The sequence below is a fragment of the Mustelus asterias genome, chromosome 25 (genome assembly GCF_964213995.1).
Source record: "Mustelus asterias chromosome 25, sMusAst1.hap1.1, whole genome shotgun sequence".
Taxonomy (NCBI): Eukaryota; Metazoa; Chordata; class Chondrichthyes; order Carcharhiniformes; family Triakidae; genus Mustelus; species Mustelus asterias.
In genome coordinates this window covers 11,973,845-11,996,352 of record NC_135825.1, presented here as the reverse complement: position 1 = coordinate 11,996,352, position 22,508 = coordinate 11,973,845, and the positions used below count along the sequence as shown (strand labels likewise).

Genomic DNA, 22,508 nt, shown 5'->3' with positions numbered 1-22,508 from the left:
TTAATTCCAGATTTTCTTTATTGAAATCAAATTCCAACTGCTGCCATGGCGGGATTCGAACCCTGGTCCCCAGAACATTAGATGAGATTCTGGATTAATAGGCGAGCGATAACACCACTGGGCCATCACCTCCCCGTGGGTATCTGCATATCTTTGGTTGTGGGAGGAAACTGAAGCACCCAGAGGAAAGCCACGCAGACACGGGGAAAACGTGCAAACTCCACACTGACCACACAGCCAATGCTGGAATTGAATCCGGGTCCCTGGCACTGTGAGGCTGCAGTGCTAATCACTGTGCCACTGTGCCCCACTGGGTTGACTGAACAAGCAATCCAATCTAATCCCACCATCCAGTTCTTGATCCAGAGCTCTGTAGGTTGCAGCATCTCAAGTTTATTCCATTTTGTTTAATGTAATCAGGCTATCCGCCTCTTCCACCCTCTACCATTCTTCCAGGCAGTGAGTTCCAGGCCCTCAACATCCCCCCAAGTGAAATAACCAATCTCCCCAAATCTCCTCTAATCCATTCACCAATTAATTTAAATCTTTAGCTCATGCTTCATGGTCCGATCTGGAGAGCTGCGATGTTCTGATATAATAGCAGACGTTGTAGTTCAGGCTGCTTGGAGGATGGAGAGATATGGAGAGCTGGATGTGTTGGTGAGATTGCAACATGACTGACCCTGAATGAGAGGTTGATGAGCTGAAATTCACAGAGTGTTTGATTTTTAGATGTTCAGTCAGTTTCTGAATGTTTGTTTCTTTCCCACAGCACCCGTGTCTGTTCCTGAACTTAGATTTTTATCACCACCAAATGCCTCATGTTCTGGGGGCTCAGTGTCCGTCTCCTGTGAGTCTGTCCAGGGATCACTTCCCATTCAGTACACATGGTATGAAAAGACCCCGTCTGAAGATTCAAAGATATCTGACACCAATAAACTGGATCTACATTGTCAATCCTTCAAACGACAACATCATCAATATTACTGCACAGCCTCAAATAACAAGGGAGAAAAATCCAGTGAAATGGTTACAGTGTCAGTCATCCACGTTTCAGAGAAGAATTGCAGTTACTTAACACAAATCAGCAACATTGGTAAATATCACTTTAAGCTTCAAAAATTACAACTAATTTTTAAATTAATGTCTGTCTGAATTGCTCACGGGTTTAGTGCTATTGCACGAAGCAATTTTAATAAAAATAGAATTGCATTTTATTTCGCTTTTCACAACTTCAGGACAGTTTTAAAGTCAGTTCTGGATAATGCTGGAACTGATTCAGAGCCATTGTTGTGATGTAGGAAGCTCAGCACCAATTTCTGAGCAATAAGCTCCCTCAAGGAGCAATGTGATCATGAGCATACAATCTGCTGTCTGAAAATTGCTGTTTGAGAGATAAGCTTTCCCCAGGTCTGGGGAGAATTCCGTGGACCTTCTTTGGAATACTGTTCCCCGTGTCTACTGGGGGCCCCGATGTCTATGGGGTGGGGCCTCCTGTCTGTGGGTAGTAGGGGCGGGGGGAGTTTGTGTCTGCATTGGGGTTGAGACTGTGAATTGGGGGCTTGGGCATTGTTGCTGTGGGGGTTGGAGTGGGAATGCCACAATGATGGTGGAGATGGGCTGGAGTTGGTCACCCTGACCCTTCTGCGGAATAGGTGGAGTGCCCTAACCTTTGAGTGGTAGGATGTTGAGGGGAGGATCACCCTCTATGTGAGAGGTGGCCCCCTTGTTCACTGGGGGTCCTGATGTCCACGGGGTGGGGCCTGATATCTGTGGCAGTGTTGGGGTGGGTGGGGGGGGGGGGGGGGGGGTCTCTATCTGAAAGTTCACATCAACTTTAAAAATGGTGCCCAAATCTCTATGGAGACGGCCTTGCCAGCTCAATCAGGCCCCGCCCCATCAGAGTGACAGCACAGGCCACGCCCCCTGATTTTTTGGGGTAAATGTCGGGGGATCTGGTGGGAAAACCTGGCTGTCTTTCTGGAGAGAAAATTACCAGTTTTCAGTCCCAACCTGACAATTTGTATTTTTTCTGGAAAATTCCACCTGTGATATTAATGTTCCCAACATCTCAAACAAGGAGGTATTCAATTGCATTGGAAGATGTAATGGAGATTTCTCTGAACACAGCGGTAATTCCTATTGAAGTATATCTGTTTGTATTAAGCAATTATTTTCAGTTCAATTTTTGACCTGTTGTCTTTTCAGCTCCAAGTGCATTGTGTGCAAAAAATAATGTAACAGGAGTTTTGGGAAGATCGATCACTATAGATTGTCACTATGACAAATTGTCCCAGTCACATGTGAAATCTTGGAGTCATCAGTGCTCTGTTTTGGTAAAATCAGACGATCCAGATGGACAGCGAGGGAGAATGTCGATCACAGATAACAAGACACAAGGATTATTTGTTGTTACTATGGAGGATCTTCACTCAGGAGATGCAGGATGGTACAGCTGTGGAATTGATAAGCCCGGCTTCCTTTCAATATTTCCTGTAAAGCTACAAATATCTGACGGTACATTGTTCTCAGTGATTATCTTTATTACTCGTGACTGAAATGTCTGATCGGTGCTTTATCTGGGAGGAGACATTGACAGCTCCGATATCCCGAGGCTCCGCAGCAGTGCAGAGTCTGGCAGCTAGAGGGCAGTTAGCACAATGATCATGTTGGAGGAATTGTAATTCAGAGGCCCAGAGTAATGATCCAGAGAGATGGAGTCAGATTTATTGCACCTTGGAACCCGCACTCCTGGTTAACAAGTTGGCAAGGACCCCACCCTTGCTCCCGATGCCTGGACAATAGACCTTGACCACTTCCCGGATACTCACCAGATACTCACCAACAACTCACTTCTTCCCCTGTAGTAAATTCCTTCAGCTCATTAAACCTCCAGAGTCGGTCGGAGTCAGACTCCAGTGCTGGTTGCACTGAGAATGCCTGAATTTATATGTTCAAAAACAAAGGGACTCAGTACAAAAAGACCAGTTCAAACCAGTTTCCCCAATTAACTGTTCCAGTTACTGCCAGTGGATAGCTTCTATCTCCCAGCTCATGCCCTTTGGATGATACTTACGTCGGAATTTTACTGCCTCGCCCGCCATGGTATCGGAGCAGGTGTGGGGCAGACAACGGAAATGTCTGTTGACATTGGATGGGATTTTCCAGTCTCGCGCATTCGAGGCCATAAAACCCCGCCCTCGACTTGAAATAGTATTCACACTTAAATGTTAAATGGTACTTACTGTTAAATGTTAAATACAAATGCAAACAATGGCCGGAATTCACCGAACCCGTCCGCAGCTGGAATTATCCAGTCCCGCTGCTTTGAATGGAGATTTTGCTGATCCCCAATTTCCCTATTCCAACTGGCAGCGGGGGTGGATCACTCGATATCAGAGAATTCAGTTCAAGATTCGATTGTTAAAAAGATATCTAAGTCTCCGTTATCTCAGCAAACCGTGGGGCGCCACGGTAGCACAGTGGTTAGCACTGCTGCTTGACAGCTCCGGGGACCTGGGTTCGATTCCCGGCTTGTGTCACTGTCTGTGTGGAGTTTGCACATTCTCCTCTTGTCTGCGTGGGTTTCCTCCGGGTGCTCCGGTTTCCTCCAACTGTCCAAAGATGTGCGGGTTAGGTTGATTGTCCATGCTAAAATTGCCCCTTACTGTCCTGAGATGCGTAGGTTAGAGGGATTAGCAGGTAAAGTGTAGGGATGTAGGGCCTGGGTGGGATTGTGGTCGGTGCAAACTTGATGGGCCGAATGGCCTGTTTCTGCATTGTAAGGTTTCTATTTCTAAACACTCACATTCTATCTCAGGTCACACTTCAATGCTTGTTGCTATCTAATCTGCTATCATGGATATCTGCTGTCCATGAAAGCAATAAATAGATACTACCTGCATTCGGCCAAGCTCCCACTGCCATCTCTCTCTCCATCTAACACTTTCTCTTCCTCCTCACACCCTGGTTGAGGTGTAGAAATATTAGTAATATGAAATTATTTAATTTTTAGTCATTCTAAATTCAAAATTTTAATGTTTAAATTTGAAGATTTTTAAAATTAGTGTCACAAGTAGGCTTACATTAACACTGCAATGAAGTTACTGTGAAAATCCATTAATGATTGTCTTTTTCCCACAGAACCCGTGTCTGTTCCTGAGCTTAAATTTCTATCACCACCAAATGCCTCATGTTCTGGGGGCTCAATGTCTGTCTCCTGTGAGTCTGATCAGGGATCACTTCCCATTCAGTACACATGGTATGAAAAGACCCCACCTGAAGACTCAAACATCTCTGACACCAATAAACTGGATCTACATTGTCAATCCTTCAAACAGCAACATCATCAATATTACTGCACAGCCTCAAATCACCAGGGAGAAAAATCCAGTGAAATGGTTACAGTGTCAGTGATCCACATTTCAGAGAATGATTGCAGTTACTTAACACAAATCAGCAACATTGGTAAATATCACTTTAAGCTTCAAAAAATTCAACTAATTTTTAAATTAATGTCTGTCTGAATTGCTCACGGGTTTAGTTCTGTTGGTCGTTCAAAGCAATTTTAATAAAAATAGTATTGCATTTTTTTTTCGCTTTAACAGTCAGTTCTGGTCAATGCTGGAACTGATTCAGAGCCATTGTTGTGATGTAGGAAGCTCAGCACCAATTTGTGAGCAATAAGCTCTCTCCAAGAGCAATGTGACCCTGAGCAGACAATCTGCTGTCTGACAATTGCTGTATGAGAATATAATAACTCCAGGAGCCAGCTGTGAAGGGACTGTGCTTCTATAGTACAAAATGAAAATAAAGAATTACCACATGTTTATGGTGAGCACTACAGAACTCCACCAGGTCTAAAAGATTAATAAAACCTCTCAAGGTCTTGCTTTATAAAGGTCTTACTATACAATCTCAATATGGTTGTCTAATTATCAATCCGCAGGAAGCACATATTCACTGAGCCCAACGATATCAAACAAGGAAGTATTTTATTGCATTAGAAGATGTATTGGAGAGATTTTTCTGAACACAGTGGTAAATCCTATTGAAATATATCTGTTTGTATTGAGCAATTATTTTCAGTTCAATTTTTAATCTGTTGTCTTTTCAGCTCCAAGTGCCTTGTGGGCAAAAAATAATGTAACAGGAGTTTTGGGAAGATCGATCACTATAGATTGTCACTCTGACAAATTGTCCCAGTCACATGTGAAATCTTGGAGTGTTCAGTGCTCTGTTTTGGTAAAATCAGACGATCCAGATGGACGGCGAGGGAGAATGTCGATCACAGATAACAAGACACAAGGATTATTTGTTGTTACGATGGAGGATCTTCGTTCGGGAGATGCAGGATGGTACAGCTGTGGAATTGATAAGCCCGGCCTCCTTTCCATATTTCCTGTAAAGCTACAAATATCTGACGGTACATTGTTCTCCGTGATTATCTTTATTACTCTCGACTGAAATGTCTGATCGGTGCTTTATCTGGGAGGAGACATTGACAGCTCCGATATCCTGAGGCTCCGCAGCAGTGCAGAGTCTGGCAGCTAGAGGGCAGTTAGAACAATGATCATGTTGGAGGAATTGTAATTCAGAGGCCCAGAGTAATGATCCAGAGAGATGGGGTCAGATTTATTGCACCTTGGACACTGCACTCCTGGTTAACAAGTTGGAGAAAACCCCACCCTTGCTCCTGATGCCTGGACAATAGACCTTGACCACTTCCCGGATACTCACCAGATACTCACCAACAGCTCACTTATTCTCCTGTAGAAAATTCCTTCAGATCATTAAACCTCCACACTCGGTTGAAGGCAGACTCCAGTGCTGGTTGCACTGAGAATGTCTGAATTTATGTGTTCAAAAACAAAGTGACTCAGTACAAAAAGGCCAGTTCAAGCCAGTTTCCCCAATTATCTATTCCAGTTGCTGCCAGTGGATAGCTTCTATCTCCCAGCTCATGCCCTTTGGTTGATACTTTCGTCAGAATTTTACTGCCTCGCCCGCCATTTTTTTTTCTTATTATAGAAACCCTACAGTGCAGAAGGAGGCCATTCGGCCATCGAATCTGCACCGACCACCCAGGCCCTACCCCCACATATTTACCCGGTATCCGAGCGGGTGTGGGGCAGACAACGGAAATGTCTGTTGACCTTTGGCAGGATTTTCCAGTCTCGCTCACTCGAGGCCATAAAACCCCGCCATAGACTTTAAACAGTACTCGCACTTAAATGTTACATGGTATTTATTGTTATATGATAAATACAAATACAAACAATGGCTGGAATTCACCAAACTCCGCAGCTGGAATTATCCAGTCCCGCTGCTGTGAATGGAGATTTGGCCGAGCGCCAAATTCCCTCTTCCAACTGGCAGCAGGGGCGGATCACTCGATATCGGAGAATTCAGGTCAAGATTAGATTTTTAGAAAGATATTTACGTCTCCGTTATCTCAGTAAACATCCACAGTCCATCTCAGGTGACACTTCAATGCTTGTTACTAACTGTCCGTGACAGCAATCAATAGATACTACCTGCATTCGGCCAAGATCCCTCTGCCATCTCTCTCTCTCTCCAACACTTTCCCTTCCTCCTCACACCCTGGATGAGGTGTAGAAATATTGGTATGATGAAACTATTTAATTTTTTGGTCATTCGAAAGTTCAAAGTTTTGAAGTTTAATGTTAAACATTTATTTAATTGTTGTCACAAGTAGGCTGACATTAACACTGCAATGAAGTTTCTGTGAAAATCCGTTGATGATTGTCTTTTCCCACAGAACCTGTGTCAGTTCCTGAACTTAAATTTCTATCACCACCAAATGCCTCATGTTCTGGGGGCTCCGTGTCCGTCTCCTGTGAGTCTGTCCAGGGATCACTTCCCATTCAGTACACATGGTATGAAAAGACCCCGTCTGAAGATTCAAAGATCTCTGACACCAATAAACTGGATCTACATTGTCAATCCTTCAAACAGCAACATCATCAATATTACTGCACAGCCTCAAATAACCAGGGAGAAAAATCCAGTGAAATGGTTCCAGTGTCAGTGATCCACATTTCAGAGAATGATTGCAGTTATGTGACACAAATCAGCAACATTGGTAACTATCACTTTAAGCTTCAGAAAATTCAATTAATTTTTAAATTAATGTCTGTTTGCATTGCTCACGCGTTTAGTTCTATTGGTCGTTCAAAGAAATTTCAATAAAAATGGAATTGCATTTATTTTTCACTTTTCACAACTTCAGGACAGTTTTAAAGTCAGTTCATAGAACATAGAACAAAGTAAAAATACAGCACAAACAGGCCCTTCGGCCCACAAGTTGCACCGGTCATGTCCCTACCTACCTAAGCTTACATATAGGCTTACTTATAACCCTCAATCCTATTAAGTCCCATGTACTCATCCAGAAGTCTCTTAAAAGACCCTATCGAGATTGCCTCCACCACCACTGACGGCAGTCGATTCCACTCACCCACCACCCTCTGAGTGAAAAACTTACCCCTGACATCTCTGTACCTACTCCCCAGCACCGTAAACCTGTGTCCTCTCGTAGCAGCCATTTCAGCCCGGGGAAAGAGCCTCCGAGAATCCACCTGATCTATACCTCTCAACATCTTGTACACCTCTATCAGGTCACCTCTCATCCTTCGTCTCTCCAAGGAGAAAAGACCGAGCTCCCTCAACCTATCCTCCTAAGGCATGCCAACCAATCCAGGCAACATCCTTGTAAATCTTTTCTGCACCCTTTCAATCATTTCCACATCCCTCCAGTAATGAGGTGATCAGAACTGAGCACAGTACCCCAAGTGGGGTCTGACGAGGGTCTTATAAAACTGCATCATTATCTCCTGACTCCTAAACTCAATCCCTCACTTGATGAAGGCCAGCACACCATACGCCTTCTTAACCACCTCCTCTACCTGCGAGGCCGATTTAAGAGTCCTATGGACCCAGACTCCAAGGTCCTTCTGATCCTCTACACTGCTAAGAGTCTTACCCTTTATATTATACTCCTTCATCCCATTTGACCTGCCAAAATGGACCACTACACATTTATCCAGGTTGAAGTCCATCTCCCACTTCTCCGCCCAGTCTTGCATCCTATCTATGTCACGTTGCAGCTTCTGACATCCCTCCAACCTATCCACAACACCACCAACCTTCGTGTCATCGGCAAACTTACCAACCCATCCCTCCACTTCCTCATCCAGGTCATTTATGAAAATGACAAACAGCAAGGGTCCCAGAACAGATCCCTGGGGCACTCCACTGGTGACCGACCTCCATTCAGAAAAAGACCCATCTACAACCACTCTCTGCCTTCTGCAGGCAAGTCAGTTCTGGATCCACAAGGCAACAGCATCTTGGATCCCATGCCCTCTCACTTTCTCGAGAAGTCTTGCATGGGGGACCTTATCGAACGCGTTGCTGAAGTCCATGTAAACCACATCTACCGCTTTTCCTTCATCAATGTGTTTAGTCACATTTTCAAAGAACTCCACCAGGCTCGTAAGGCACGATTTGCCTTTGGCTGGAGGTCTGTGACCAGTGGTGTTCCGCAGGGCTCTGTACTGGGGCCTCTGCTATTTGTGATATATATAAATGATTTGGAAGAAGGTGTAACTGGTGTAATCAGCAAGTTTGCGAATGACACGAAGATGGCTGGACTTGCGGATAGCGAAGAGCATTGTCGGGCAATACAGCAGGATATAGATAGGCTGGAAAATTGGGCGGAGAGGTGGCAGATGGAGTTTAATCCGGATAAGTGCGAAGTGATGCATTTTGGAAGAAATAATGTAGGGAGGAGTTATACAATAAATGGCAGAGTCATCAGGACTATAGAAACACAGAGGGACCCTAGGTGTGCAAGTCCACAAATCCTTGAAGGTAGCAACACAGGTGGAGACGGTGGTGAAGAAGGCATATGGTATGCTTGCCTTTATAGGACGGGGTATAGAGTATAAAAGCTGGAGTCTGATGATGCAGCTGTATAGAACGCTGGTTAGGCCACATTTGGAGTACTGCGTCCAGTTCTGGTCGCCGCACTACCAGAAGGACGTGGAGGCGTTAGAGAGAGTGCAGAGGTTTACCAGGATGTTGCCTGGTATGGAGGGTCTTAGCTATGAGGACAGATTGGGTAAATTGGGGTTGTTCTCCCTGGAAAGACAGAGAATGAGGGGAGATCTAATAGAGGTGTACAAGATTATGAAGGGGATAGATAGGGTGAACAGTGGGAAGTTTTTTCCCAGGTCGGAGGTGACGATCGCGAGGGGTCACGGGCTCAAGGTGAGAGGGGCGAAGTATAACTCAGATATCAGAGGGATGTTTTTTACACAGAGGGTGGTGGGGGCCTGGAATGCGCTGCCAAGTAGGGTGGTGGAGGCAGGCACGTTGACATCGTTTAAGACTTACCTGGATAGTCACATGAGCAGCCTGGGAATGGAGGGATACAAACGATTGGTCTAGTTGGGCCAAGGAGCGGCACAGGCTTGGAGGGCCGAAGGGCCTGTTTCCTGTGCTGTACTGTTCTTTGTTCTTTGTTCTTTGTTCTGTGCTGACTCCTTTTGAGCATACTAAACTTCTCTAAATGTTCATAAATCCTGTCCCTCAGGATCTTTTCCATCAACTTACCAACCACTGAGGTTAGACTCACCGGCCGGTAATTTCCTGGGCTATCCCTATTCCCTTTCTTGAATATAGGAACCACATCTGCAATCCTCCAATCCTCCAGAACCTCTCCCGTCTCTATCGACGACGCAAAGATCATCGCCAGAGGCTCTGCAATCTCTTCCTTCACCTCCCACAGTAACCTGGGGTACATCCCATCCGGTCCCGGCGACTTATCTATCTTGATGCTATTCAAAATTTCCAATACATCCTCTTTATTAATGCACTCAATCTTTTCAGTCCGCCTCAATCCTGTCGTACAACCACCCAGGTCTTTTTCTACCGTGAATACCGAGGTAAAAGATTCATTAAGCACCTCTGATATTTCTTCCGGTTCTGTACAGACTTTCTCACCTTCACATTTTATAGGTCCTATTCCTACACATCTCATCCTTTTATTCTTCACATATTTATAGAACGCATTAGGGTTCTCCTTCATCTGATCTGCCAAGGTCTTCTCGTGACCCCTTCTGGCTCTCCTAATTTCTTTCTTAAGTCCCTTCCTACAAGCCGTATCCTCATCTAGATCGCTATCATTGCCTAGCTCTCTGAACCTTTTGTACGCTTTCCTTTTCTTTTTGACTAGGTTCAGTGCAGCTTTCGTGAACCACGGTTCCCGTAACCTACAAACACCTCCCTGTCTCATCGGAACGTTGTCATGCAGAACTCCAGACAAACATTCCTTGAAAATCTGCCACCCTACTTCGGTACTTTTCCTCGAGAGTGCCTCCTTCCAATTTACGCCTCTAATCTCCTGCCTGATGGCTTCATATTTCCCTTATCACTCTTGTCAATGTTGGAACTGATTCAGAGCCATTGTTGTGATGTAGGAAGCTCAGCACCAATTGGTGAGCAATAAGACCCCTCAAAGAGCAATGTGATCATGAGCAGACAATCTGCTGGTTGACAATTGCTGTTTGAGAAAATAATAACTCCAGGAGCCGGATGTGAAGGAACCGTGCTTTTATTGTACTAAATGAAAATATACAATAACCACACGCCTGTGGTAAATACAACAGGTCCCAACCTGGACTAAAAGATTAATGGACCCTCTCAAGGTCTTGCTTCATAAAGGGCTTGGGATACAATCTCAATATGGTTGTCTAATTATCAATCTGCAGGGAGCACATATTTGATGTGCCCAACGATCTCAACAAGAAAGTATCCAATTGCATTAGAAGATGTATTGGAGAGATTTCTCTGCACACAGCGGTAATTCCTATTGAAATATATCTGTTTGTATTAAGCAATTATTTTCAGTTCAATTTTTGACCTGTTGTCTTTTCAGCTGCAAGTGCATTGTGGGCAAAAAATAATGTAACAGGAGTTTTGGGAAGATCGATCACTATAGATTGTCACTATGACAAATTGTCCCAGTCACATGTGAAATCTTGGAGTGTTCAGTGCTCTGTTTTGGTAAAATCAGACGATCCAGATGGACGGCGAGGGAGAATGTCGATCACAGATCACAAGACACAAGGATTATTTGTTGTTACTATGGAGGATCTTCACTCAGGAGATGCAGGATGGTACAGCTGTGGTATTGATAAGCCCGGCTTCCTTTCAATGTTTCCTGTAAAGCTACAAATATCTGACGGTACATTGTTCTCAGTGATTATTTTTATTACTCTTGACTGAAATGTCTGATGGTGCTTTATCTGGGAGGAGGCATTGACAGCTCCGATATCCCGAGGCTTCACAGCAGTGCAGAGTCTGGCAGCGAGAGGGCAGTTCGCACAATGATTATGCTGGAGGAATTGTAATTCAGAGGCCCAGAGTAATGATCCAGAGAGATGGGGTCAGATTTATTGCACCTTGGACCGCGCTCTCCTGGTTAACAAGTTGGCAGGAACCACACCCATGCTCCCGATGGTTGGACAATAGATCTTGACCACTCCCTGGATATTCACCAGATATTCACCAACAGCTCACTCCTTCCCCTGCAGTAAAATCCTTCAGCTCATTAAACCTCCACACTCGGTTGAAGGCAGACTCCAGTGCTGGTTGCACTGAGAATGACTGAATTTATATGTACAAAAACAAAGGGACTCAGTACAAAAAGGCCAGTACAAGCCAGTTTCCCCAATTAACTATTCCAGTTGCTGCCAGTGGATAGCTTCTATCTCCCAGCTCATGCCCTTTGGATGATACGTCAGAATTTTACTGCCTCGCCCAGCATGGTATCGGAGCGGGTGTGGGGCAGACAACGGAAATGTCTGTTGACATTGGGCAAGATTTTCCAGTCTCGCTCATTCGAGACCATAAATCTCCGCCCTCGACTTTAAACAGTACTCACACTTAAATGTTAAATGGTACTTACTGTTAAATGAAAAATACAAATCCAAATAATGGCCGAATTTCACCGAACCTGTCCACAGCTGGAATTATCCAGTCCCGCTGCTGTGAATGGAGATTTGGCTGAGCGCCAAATTCCCTATTCCAACTGGCAGCAGGGGCGGATCACTCGATATCAGAGATTTCAGGTCAAGATTAGATTTTTAGATAGATATTTTCAGTCTCCGTTATCTCAGCAAACATCCACAGTCTATCTCAGGTCACACTCCAATGCTTGTTGCTATCTAATCTGCTATCATGAATATCTGCTGTCCGCGACAGCAATCAATAGATACTACCTGCATTCGGCCAAGCTCCCACTGCCATCTCTCTCTCTCTCTAACACTTTCCCTTCCTCCTCACACACTGGATGAGGTGTTGAAATATTGGTAATATGAAACTATTTAATTTTTTGGTCATTCTCAAGTTTAAAGTTTCAAAGTTTAAAGTTAAAGCTTTTTAAAATTTGTGTCACAAGTACGCTTACATTAACACTGCAATGAAGTTACTGTGAAAATCCGTTCATGATTGTCTTTTTCCCACAGAACCCGTGTCTGTTCCTGAACTTAAATTTTTATCACCGCCAAATGCCTCATGTTCTGGGGGCTCAGTGTCCATCTCCTGTGAGTCTGTCCAGGGATCACTTCCCATTCAGTACACATGGTATGAAAAGACCCCGTCTGAAGATTCAAAGATCTCTGGCACCAATAAACTGGATCTCCATTGTCAATCATTCAGACAGCAACATCATCAATATTACTGCACAGCCTCAAATAAACAGGGAGAAAAATCCAGTGAAATGGTTACAGGGTCAGTGATCCACATTTCAGAGAATGATTGCAGTTATGTGACTCAAATCAGCAACATTGGTAAATATCACCTTAAGTTTCAAAAGATTCAACTAATTTCTAAATTAATGTCTGTCTGAATTGATCACAGGTTTAGTTCTATTGGTCGTTCAAAGCAATTTTAATAAAAATAGAATTGCATTCGTTTTTCACTTTTCACAACTTCAGGACAGTTTTAAAGTCCGTTCTGGTCAATGCTGGAACTGATTCAGAGCCATTGTTGTGATGTAGGAAGCTCAGCACCAATTTGTGAGCAATAAGCTCCCTCAAAGAGCAATGTGATGATGAGCATACAATCTGCAGTCTGACAATTGCTGTTTGAGAATATAACAACTCCAGGAGCTGGCTGTGAAGGAACCGTGCTTCTATTGTACAAAATGAAAATAAAGAATAACCACACACCTGTGGTGAACACAACAGGTCCCAACCAGGACTAAAAGATTAATGGAACCACTCAGGGTCTTGCTTTATAAAGGGCTGTGTATACAATCTCAATATGGTTGTCTAATTATCAATCCGCAGGAAGCACATATTGAATGACCCCAACGATCTCAAACAAGAAAGTATCCAATTGCATTAGAAGATGTATTGGAGAGATTTCTCTGAACACAGTGGTAATTCCTATTGAAATATATCTGTTTGTATGAAGCAATTATTTTCAGTTCAATTTTTGACCTGTTGTCTTTTCAGCTCCAAGTGACTTGTGGACAAAAAATAAAGTAACAGGAGTTTTGGGAAGATCGATCACTATAGATTGTCACTATGACAAATTGCCCCAGTCCCATGTGAAATATTGGAGTCGTCAGTGCTCTGTTTTGGTAAAATCAGACGATCCAGATGGACGGCGAGGGAGAATGTCGATCACAGATAACAAGACACAAAGATCATTTGTTGTTACGATTGAGGATCTTCGTTCAGGAGATGCAGGATGGTACAGCTGTGGTATTCATAAGCACGGCTTCCTTTCAATATTTCCTGTAAAGCTCCAAATATCTGACGGTACATTGTTCTCATTGATTGTCTTTCTTCCTCGCGACTGAAATGTCTGATCGGTGCTTTATCTGGGAGGAGACATTGACAGCTCCGATATCCCGAGGCTCCGCAGCAGTGCAGAGTCTGGCAGCGAGAGGGCAGTTAGAACAATGATTATGTTGGAGGAATTGTAATTCAGAGGCCCAGAGTAATGATCCAGAGAGATGGGGTCAGATTTATTGCACCTAGGAACCGGCTCTCCTGATTAACAAGTTGGCAAGGACCCCACCCATGCTCCCGATGCCTGGACAATAGACCTTGACCACTTCCCGGATACTCACCAGATACTCACCAACAGCTCACTTCTTCCCCTGCAGTAAATTCATTCAGCTCATTAAACCTCCACACTCGGTTGAAGGCAGACTCCAGTGCTAGTTGCATTTAGAATGTCTGAATTTATATGTTCAAAAACAAAGTGACTCAGTACAAAAAGACCAGTTCAAGCCAGTTTCCCCAATTAACTATTCCAGTTGCTGCCAGTGGATAGCTTCTATCTCCCAGCTCATGCCCTTTGGATGAGACGTCAGAATTTTACTGCCTCGCCCCGCCATGGTATCGGAGCGGGTGTGGGGCAGACAACGGAAATGTCTGTTGACATTGGGCAAGATTATCCAGTCTCGCTCATTCGAGGCCATAAATCCCCGCCAACGACTTTAAACACTTAAATGTTAAATGGTACTTACTGTTAAATGTTAAATACAAATACAAATAATGGCCGAATTTCACCGAACCTGTCCACAGCTGGAATTATCCAGTCCCGCTGCTGTGAACTGAGTTTTGCTGAGCGCCAATTTCCCTATTCCAACTGGCAGCAGGGGCGGATCACTCGATATCAGAGATTTCAGGTCAAGATTAGATTTTTAGATAGATATTTTCAGTCTCCATTATCTCAGTAAACGTCCACAGTCTATCTCAGGTCACACTCCAATGCTTGTTGCTATCTAATCTGCTATCATGAATATCTGCTGTCCGTGACAGCGAGCAACAGATACTACCTGCATTCGGCCAAGCTCCCACTGCCATCTCTCTCTCTCTCTCTAACAATTTCCCTTCCTCCTCACACCCTGGATGAGGTGTAGAAATATTGGTAATATGAAACTATTGAATTTTTTGGTCATTCTCAAGTTTAAAGTTTCAAAGTTTAAAGTTAAAGCTTTTTAAAATTTGTGTCACAATTAGGCTTACATTAACACTGCAATAAAGTTACTTTGAAAATCCATTCATGATTGTCTTTTTCCGACAGAACCCATGTCTGTTCCTGAACTTAGATTTTTATCACCACCAAATGCCTCATGTTCTGGGGGCTCAGTGTCCGTCTCCTGTGAGTCTGTCCAGGGATCACTTCCCATTCAGTACACATGGTATGAAAAGACCCCGTCTGAAGATTCAAAGATCTCTGGCACCAATAAACTGGATCTACATTGTCAATCATTCAGACAGCAACATCATCAATATTACTGCACAGCCTCAAATAACCAGGGGGAAAAATCCAGTGAAATGGTTACAGTGTCAGTGATCCACATTTCAGAGAATGATTGCAGTTACTTAACACAAATCAGCAACATTGGTAAATATCACTTTAAGTTTCAAAAGATTCAACTAATTTTTAAATGAATGTCTGGTTGAATGCTCACAGGTTTAGTTCGATTGGTCGTTCAAAGCAATTTTAATAAAAATAGAATTGCATTTATTTTTCACTTCTCACAACTTCAGGATAGTTTTAAAGTCCGTTCTGGTCAATGCTGGGACTGATTCAGGGCCATTGTTGTGATGTAGGAAGCTCAGCACCAATTTGTGAGCACGAAGCTCCCTCGAAGAGCAACGTGATCATGAGCAGACAATCTGCTGTCTGACAATTGCTGTTTGAGAATACAATAACTCCAGGAGCTGGCTGTGAAGGAACCGTGCTTCAATTGTACAAAATGAAAATAATGAATTACCACACACCTGTAGTGAACCCAACAGGTCCCAACCAGGACTAAAAGATTAATGGAACCACTCAGGGTCTTGTTTTATAAAGGGCTTGGTGTACAATCTCAATATGGTTGTCTAATTATCAATCCGCAGGAAGCACATATTCACTGTGCCCAATGATCTCAAACAAGGAAGTATCCAATTGCATTAGAAGATGTATTGGAAAGATTTATCTGAACACAGTGGTAATTCCTATTGAAATATATCTGTTTGTATTGAGCAATTATTTTCAGTTCAACTTTTGACCTGTTGTCTTTTCAGCTCCAAGTGCCTTGTGGGCAAAAAATAAAGTAACAGGAGTTTTGGGAAGATCGATCACTATAGATTGTCACTATGACAAATTGTCCCAGTCCCATGTGAAATCTTGGAGTCGTCAGTGCTCTGTTTTGGTAAAATCAGACGATCCAGATGGACGGCGAGGGAGAATGTCGATCACAGATCACAAGACACAAAGATCATTTGTTGTTACTGTGGAGGATCTTCATTCAGGAGATGCAGGATGGTACAGCTGTGGTGTTCATAAGCATGGCTTCCTTTCAATATTTCCTGTAAAGCTACAAATATCTGACGGTACATTGTTCTCAGTGATTATCGTTATTACTCTCGACTCAAATGCGTGATCGGTGCTTTATCTGGGGGGAGACATTGACAGCTCCGATATCCCGAGGCTCCGCAGCAGTGTAGGGTCTGGAGCTAGAGGGTAGTTAGCACAATGATTATGTTGGAGGAATTGTAATTCAGAGGCCCAGAGTAATGATCCAGAGAGATGGGGTCAGATTTATTGCACCTTGGAACCCGCTCGCCTGGTTAACAAGTTGGCAGGAACCACACCCATGCTCCCGATGGATGGAAAATAGACCTTGACCACTTCCTAGATACTCACCAGATATTCACCAACAGCTCACTTCTTCTCGCGTAGTAAATTCCTTCAGCTCATTAAACCTCCAGACTCAGTCGGAGTCAGACTCCAGTGCTGGTTGCCCTGAGAATGTCTGAATTTACATGTTCAAGAACAAAGGGACTCAGTACAAAACGACCAGTTCAAGCCAGTTTCCCCAATTAACTAATCCAGTTGCTGCCAGTGGATAGCTTCTATCTCCCAGCTCATGTCCTTTGGATGGTACTTACGTCAGAATTTTACTGCCTCGCCCGCCATGGTATCGGAGCGGGTGTGGGGCAGACAACGGAAATGTCTGTTGACCTTGGCCGGGATTTTACAGTCTCGCTTATTCGAGGCCATAAAACCCCACCCTCAAATTGAAACAGTATTCACACTTAAATGTTAAATGTTACTTACTGTTAAATGTTAAATACAAATACAAACAATGGCCAAATTTCACCGAACTCGTCCGCAGCTGGAATTATCCAGTCCCGCTGCTGTGAATGGAGATTTGGCTGAGCGCCAAATTCCCTATTCCAACTGGCAGCAGGGGTGGATCACTCGATACTATCTCAGGTCACACTCCAATGCTTGTTACGAACTAATCTGCGATCATGAATATCTGCTGTCCATGTCAGCAATCAAGAGATACTACCTGCATTCGGCAAGTTCCCACTGCCATCTCTCTCTCTCTCTAACACTTCCCCTTCCTCCTCACACCCTGGGTGAGGTGTTGAAATATTGGTAATATGAAATTATTTAATTTTTTGGTAATTCTTATGTTTAAAATTTTAAAGTTTAAAGTTAAAGCTTTTTTAAATTAGTGTCACAAGTAGGCTTCCATTCACACTGCAATGAGGTTACTGTGAAAATCCATGAATGATTGTCTTTTTCCCACAGAACCTGTGTCTGTTCCTGAACTTAAATTTCTATCACCACCAAATGCCTCATGTTCTGGGGGCTCAGTGTCCGCCTCCTGTGAGTCTGTCCAGGGATCACTTCCCATTCAGTACACATGGTATGAAAAGACCCCGTCCGAAGATTCAAAGATCTCTGACACCAATAAACTGGATCTACATTGTCAATCCTTCACACAGCAACATCATCAATATTACTGCACAGCCTCAAATAACCAGGGAGAAAAATCCAGTGAAATGTTTAACATTTCAGTGATCAACGGATTAGGGGAGAATTGCAGTTATGTGACACAGATCAACAACGTTGGTAAGTGATAGTGTAAACATACGATGTGGTCAGTGAAATATTTATTGATGTTTGTCTATACTGGTTGCTGGTTCGCTTCCTAATGTCTCTCTGAATGACTGCAACTGACAAAAATTCACTCTGCTTTGTCCCTCAACCACTCGGAACAAACTTACTGATTAAAATATTGATCGAAAATATCAGGATCGTAAAATATTCCCCAAACATGTGTAAATTTTGCAGTAATCCCATTAATATTAAATAGAACTTGACTGACAAGGTCTCCATTAACCATTCCTGTTCCCATTTCTTGGAGATCAAATTGTGAATAACAATCTTTAGCTGATGACTCTTGCTTTAGGATGAATGGTAAGGCCCGAGAGTTGAAGAGTTGATGTGAAATGATAGCATCTTAAGAGGTCTCACTTACAAAATGAAAGAATGTCTTACATTTACTTTCACAGTCACCTGACTTCTCGAAGCACTTTCCAACCAATGAAATGCTTTTTGAAGCCCTGTCACTGTTGTCAGGCAGGAACCAAACACAGCAGCCAATTTACACACTGCAAGATCAAAATAATGAACTGATAACATGTTTTTGATTGAGGGATAAGGATCACCGGGTGATTTTGGGATAACGCTTCTGTTTTTTCTTCAGGAGATCGAGTGCCATCGATCTTATACATCCATAGATTCATAGAATCCATAGAATCTTACAGTGCAGAAGGAGACCATTTGACGCATCGAGTCTCCGCCAACGTCAATCCCACCCAGGCCTTATCCCCATAATCCCATGCATTTACCCCAGCTAGTTCCCCCTGACACTGAGGGGCAATTTAGCTTGGCCAATCCACCTAATCCGCACATCTTTGGACTGTGGGAGGAAACCAGAGTGCCCGGAGGAAACCCACGCAGACACGGGGAGAATGTGCAAACTCCACACAGCCAGTCACCCGAGGCCAGATTTGAACCCGGGTCTCTGGCGCTGTGAGGCAGCAGTGCTAACCACTGTGCCACCATGCTGCCCATAGAGCAGGCAGATTGGGGACTCAGTTCAACAGCCATCCGAAAGGCAGCACCTCCAACAGTGCAGCACTTCCTCAGTACTGCACAGGAGTGTCAGCTTTGATTTTTGAGTCCAAGAGTAGGGCGAGAACACAGAACCTTGTGGCTGCAGACACAAGAGTGCTACCAACAGCTAACACCGGCAAAGAATCATTAGAATAGAAGGAAATGATCTGCTAAATCTATTCAAAATTATTAGAGGCTTTGATAAGATAAATTGAGACGAATTATTTCCAGGAGTAAGTGAGTGAATACTGGAGAGAATACAGTTAAGATCATCACAACATGGACAGCGGGAGAAATTGGGAGAATTTTATTGATGCAAATGATTATTAAGATATGGATTGTGTGAGAAACAGAATAAATAACAGCTTTCACAAGGGAAGCTAAAAAGGAGCAGACATTTAGGAGGATTTGGGGAAAAGACACGACAATGGGAGTGTCGTTGTAGACTCGATGGGCCAAATGGCCTCCTTGTGCGCTGCATGGATTCTCTGATTCTAAATGGCAAATTCTTTCATAGCGATGGAGGGCAATGGACCAAATTTCCTTCTTTGCCGAAAAATTCTATCATCACAAAATGCTGCTCAAAATCTCAGAATTCCATGTTCTAAACACTGAATTACTCAGTGTTAACATAAACACTAACGATAGTCCTGAATTAATGAGGACTTTAACCAGTTTGAATGTTTAATATTCAAATATGTCAGTGTCAGAAGGGGCTCAGTTGGTCGCAGCCTGATTTCTGAAACCAATGGGTTGTGAGTTCAAATTCTCCTTCCGAGAAAGGGGTTGATATCACTGTACAGCACGGAGATTGCGCTCTGCTGTTGACGGTGCTATTGTCTGGTTGAACTGCTGATCCACACGTCCTTTGAGCTAAATGTAAATGATTACATGGCCCTCTTCCAAGAGGAATAGGCAAATTTTCCTGGTGTCTCAGAGACCCTCATAACATTTAAGAAATATTTTGATGTGCACTCGTGATGCCAAGGCACACAAAGCTATGGGCCACGTGCTGGAAAGACAATTGTGTTTGACTGGCATAGACACGATGGGTGCTCCCTCCCTCACTGCACTGTGGGTGTACCTACACCACGTGGACTGCAGCGGTTCAAGAGGCATCTCATGAACATCTTCACAGGGCAATTAGGGATGGGCAATAATTGCTGACCTAAACAGCAATAACCACATCCCAAGAAGAGGTGCTCCCTCAACGTGGTTCTCCCTCAGGTCGAAGTGCCATTTGACAATGTGACTCTCTCGGTTCACGACAATGAAAATGAGGCTGATCTGAATGTTGTTTCCTTCTTTCAGTCGGACCTGAAAATTCTTGTGAAGTTTTAACGGTATCGTCAATGCATTCGTCAATTCCAAACTCCAAACCTGCTGAAAGGTACGCTGTTTTTATTGTTAGTGTTTAAATGACATGGCTTCTGTGTGAGTGATTAAATCCTCTTTAACAACTTTGGCGTGAGAATGGATGTAATTTATTGTCCTGGGCCAGTCACAGAGCAGCAATCATTGTTGGATTGCCACTCCGCTTGAAGCTTTCCACCCTCGACTCAGCTCCACATTTCTTGCCTGATCTTCCAAGTCCAGATTCTCCAGAACTGTGGAGCGCAGCGTCCCTCGGAGAATTCCATCGCAACTCAGTAGGACCACAGGTGGGTCGGGTGAACGATGGATCGGGAGACAGGTGTATCGATGTGTTGGTAGTAGGAGGCAATGGTGGTAGGTGGGTGAGAAGACAGTTGTGGGAGGTCATAGGTGTGTGAGATGGGTAGGGTTGCAGATAGGTGAGGTGGTAGATGTGGAGGGTGGCAGTTGGGTGTGGTAGGAGGTTGATGAGGTGGTAGATGAATAGGATGGTAATCGGGTCAGATTGGCAGGGGTAGCCTGGTTTGGGGGCTAATCTGATTTGGACCTTGGGTAAGCTAGTGGTGGGTGCAAAGAGTAGTCTGTGAGAGTAATCGGATTGGCTCAGGTTGTGGCGTCGTCACAAGGTCAGATGGGATAGTCGGGGTGTGGGGTGATAGTTGGTGTGTCAGGGGGTTCATCAGAGGATTGGGGGGACTCCAGGGGGTCAGTGTGATTATTCGGGGGTCAGTTCTGTGATTACCCAGGAATTAAACTTGATTCTTTCAGTCTAACATTTCCTGGGTAACTATCCAGTTAAGCCCCATGGAATTGTTTGAAGTGTCTGACTCTTACCCAGAGCTGAAGATTTTCACAGAGGGACTCAGGGTACAGCAGAGTTGTCCGTTGGAAGTTCCAACGTCCCAGGCAATTCCCATGGAGGTCATCATGTTGCGTCATCTGCAGGGTTCTGACACACATCTTGGGTCATATGTCCAGTCTCTGACGATCCGGGAGACTGGGCATCATTTTTCAATAACTCTCAGATCAGAAACCTTGGCGGGATGTTGTTGTGTTCGCTTCATAATGAAGGTGCGAGTTTTAAAAAGGGTTGATTTGATGTGATGTCATTAGGGTGCGTGCTCAGGCTGCTGTGTTAATGCGGAGGTTACAATGGCAATGAGGAAAAAATACCAACTAAACATCAAAATGATGAAAAAGCTGCTGGAAATACGCAGCAGGTCACTTCTTATCTACAGAGAAAGCCGACAAGGAGATCTCTGAAGAAATGGCCAATATTGATCTGGTCAAAGTTCATTGCTGTTTCTGAGATTTTGCTGTGAGCAAATTGGCTTCCACATCTCCCATATCACAACAGTGGTGATTGTCTAAAAATACTTCCCAGATTGTAAAATTCTTTAGACCATCCAAAGGTCATGAATGTATAATTTCAAAACCCACTTCCTTGAACAAATGGCCAAGAATCAATTGTGGCAGGAAACAAAGGATGATTGTTGATGGCTGTTTTTGTGACTGGAAGGCTGTTTCCAATGCTCAGTGCTCGGTCCCCTGCTTTCTCTGGCATATATTCATGATTTAGATGTAATGTAATGAAAATTACCAATGCAGTAGATAGCGAGGAGGATTGCTATCGGCTGCAGGAAGATATCAATGGACTGGTCAGGTGGGCAGAAAAGTGGCAAATGGAATTCAACTCAGAGAAGGGTGAGGTGATGCATTTGAGCAGGTCAAACAAAGCAAATGGTTAGACAATAAATGGGAGGATACTGGGGGATATAGAGGAAGTGAAAATCCTAGGAGTGAATGCCCAGAGGTCCTTGAAGGTAGCAGGACAGGTCGATAAGGTGGTTAAGAAGGCACATGGAATCCTTTCATTCATTAGCCAAGGTATGGAATTTCAGGTCAGAAAGGTTATGCTGGAACTATATAAAATATGAGTTAGGCCATAACTTGAGCACTGTGAGCAGTTCTGGTCACCTCATGACAGAAAGGATGTATCAGAGAGGAGACTTACAGGGATGTTGCCAGGACTGGAAAATTGCAGCCAAGAAGAAAACATTGGTCGGCTGGGGTTGTTGTCCTTGGTTTAGGGGAGAATTGATTGAGATGGACAACAT

At 43.8% G+C, this 22,508-nt stretch overlaps 1 protein-coding gene across 1 annotated transcript in view; it reads left to right on the top strand.

Moving 5' to 3' along the window:
- LOC144511706 (uncharacterized) overlaps nt 1-22,508 on the top strand; it is a 47,533-nt gene that overhangs the window by 15,953 nt on the left and 9,072 nt on the right. Inside the window, exons 3-14 of the mRNA XM_078241932.1 lie at nt 773-1,096; nt 2,209-2,517; nt 4,144-4,467; nt 5,117-5,425; nt 6,782-7,105; nt 10,964-11,272; nt 12,555-12,878; nt 13,548-13,856; nt 15,133-15,456; nt 16,125-16,433; nt 17,644-17,967; nt 20,329-20,407. Coding sequence (XP_078098058.1) covers nt 773-1,096; nt 2,209-2,517; nt 4,144-4,467; nt 5,117-5,425; nt 6,782-7,105; nt 10,964-11,272; nt 12,555-12,878; nt 13,548-13,856; nt 15,133-15,456; nt 16,125-16,433; nt 17,644-17,967; nt 20,329-20,407 — 3,568 coding nt within the window. The remainder of the gene's footprint in view (nt 1-772; nt 1,097-2,208; nt 2,518-4,143; nt 4,468-5,116; nt 5,426-6,781; nt 7,106-10,963; nt 11,273-12,554; nt 12,879-13,547; nt 13,857-15,132; nt 15,457-16,124; nt 16,434-17,643; nt 17,968-20,328; nt 20,408-22,508) is intronic.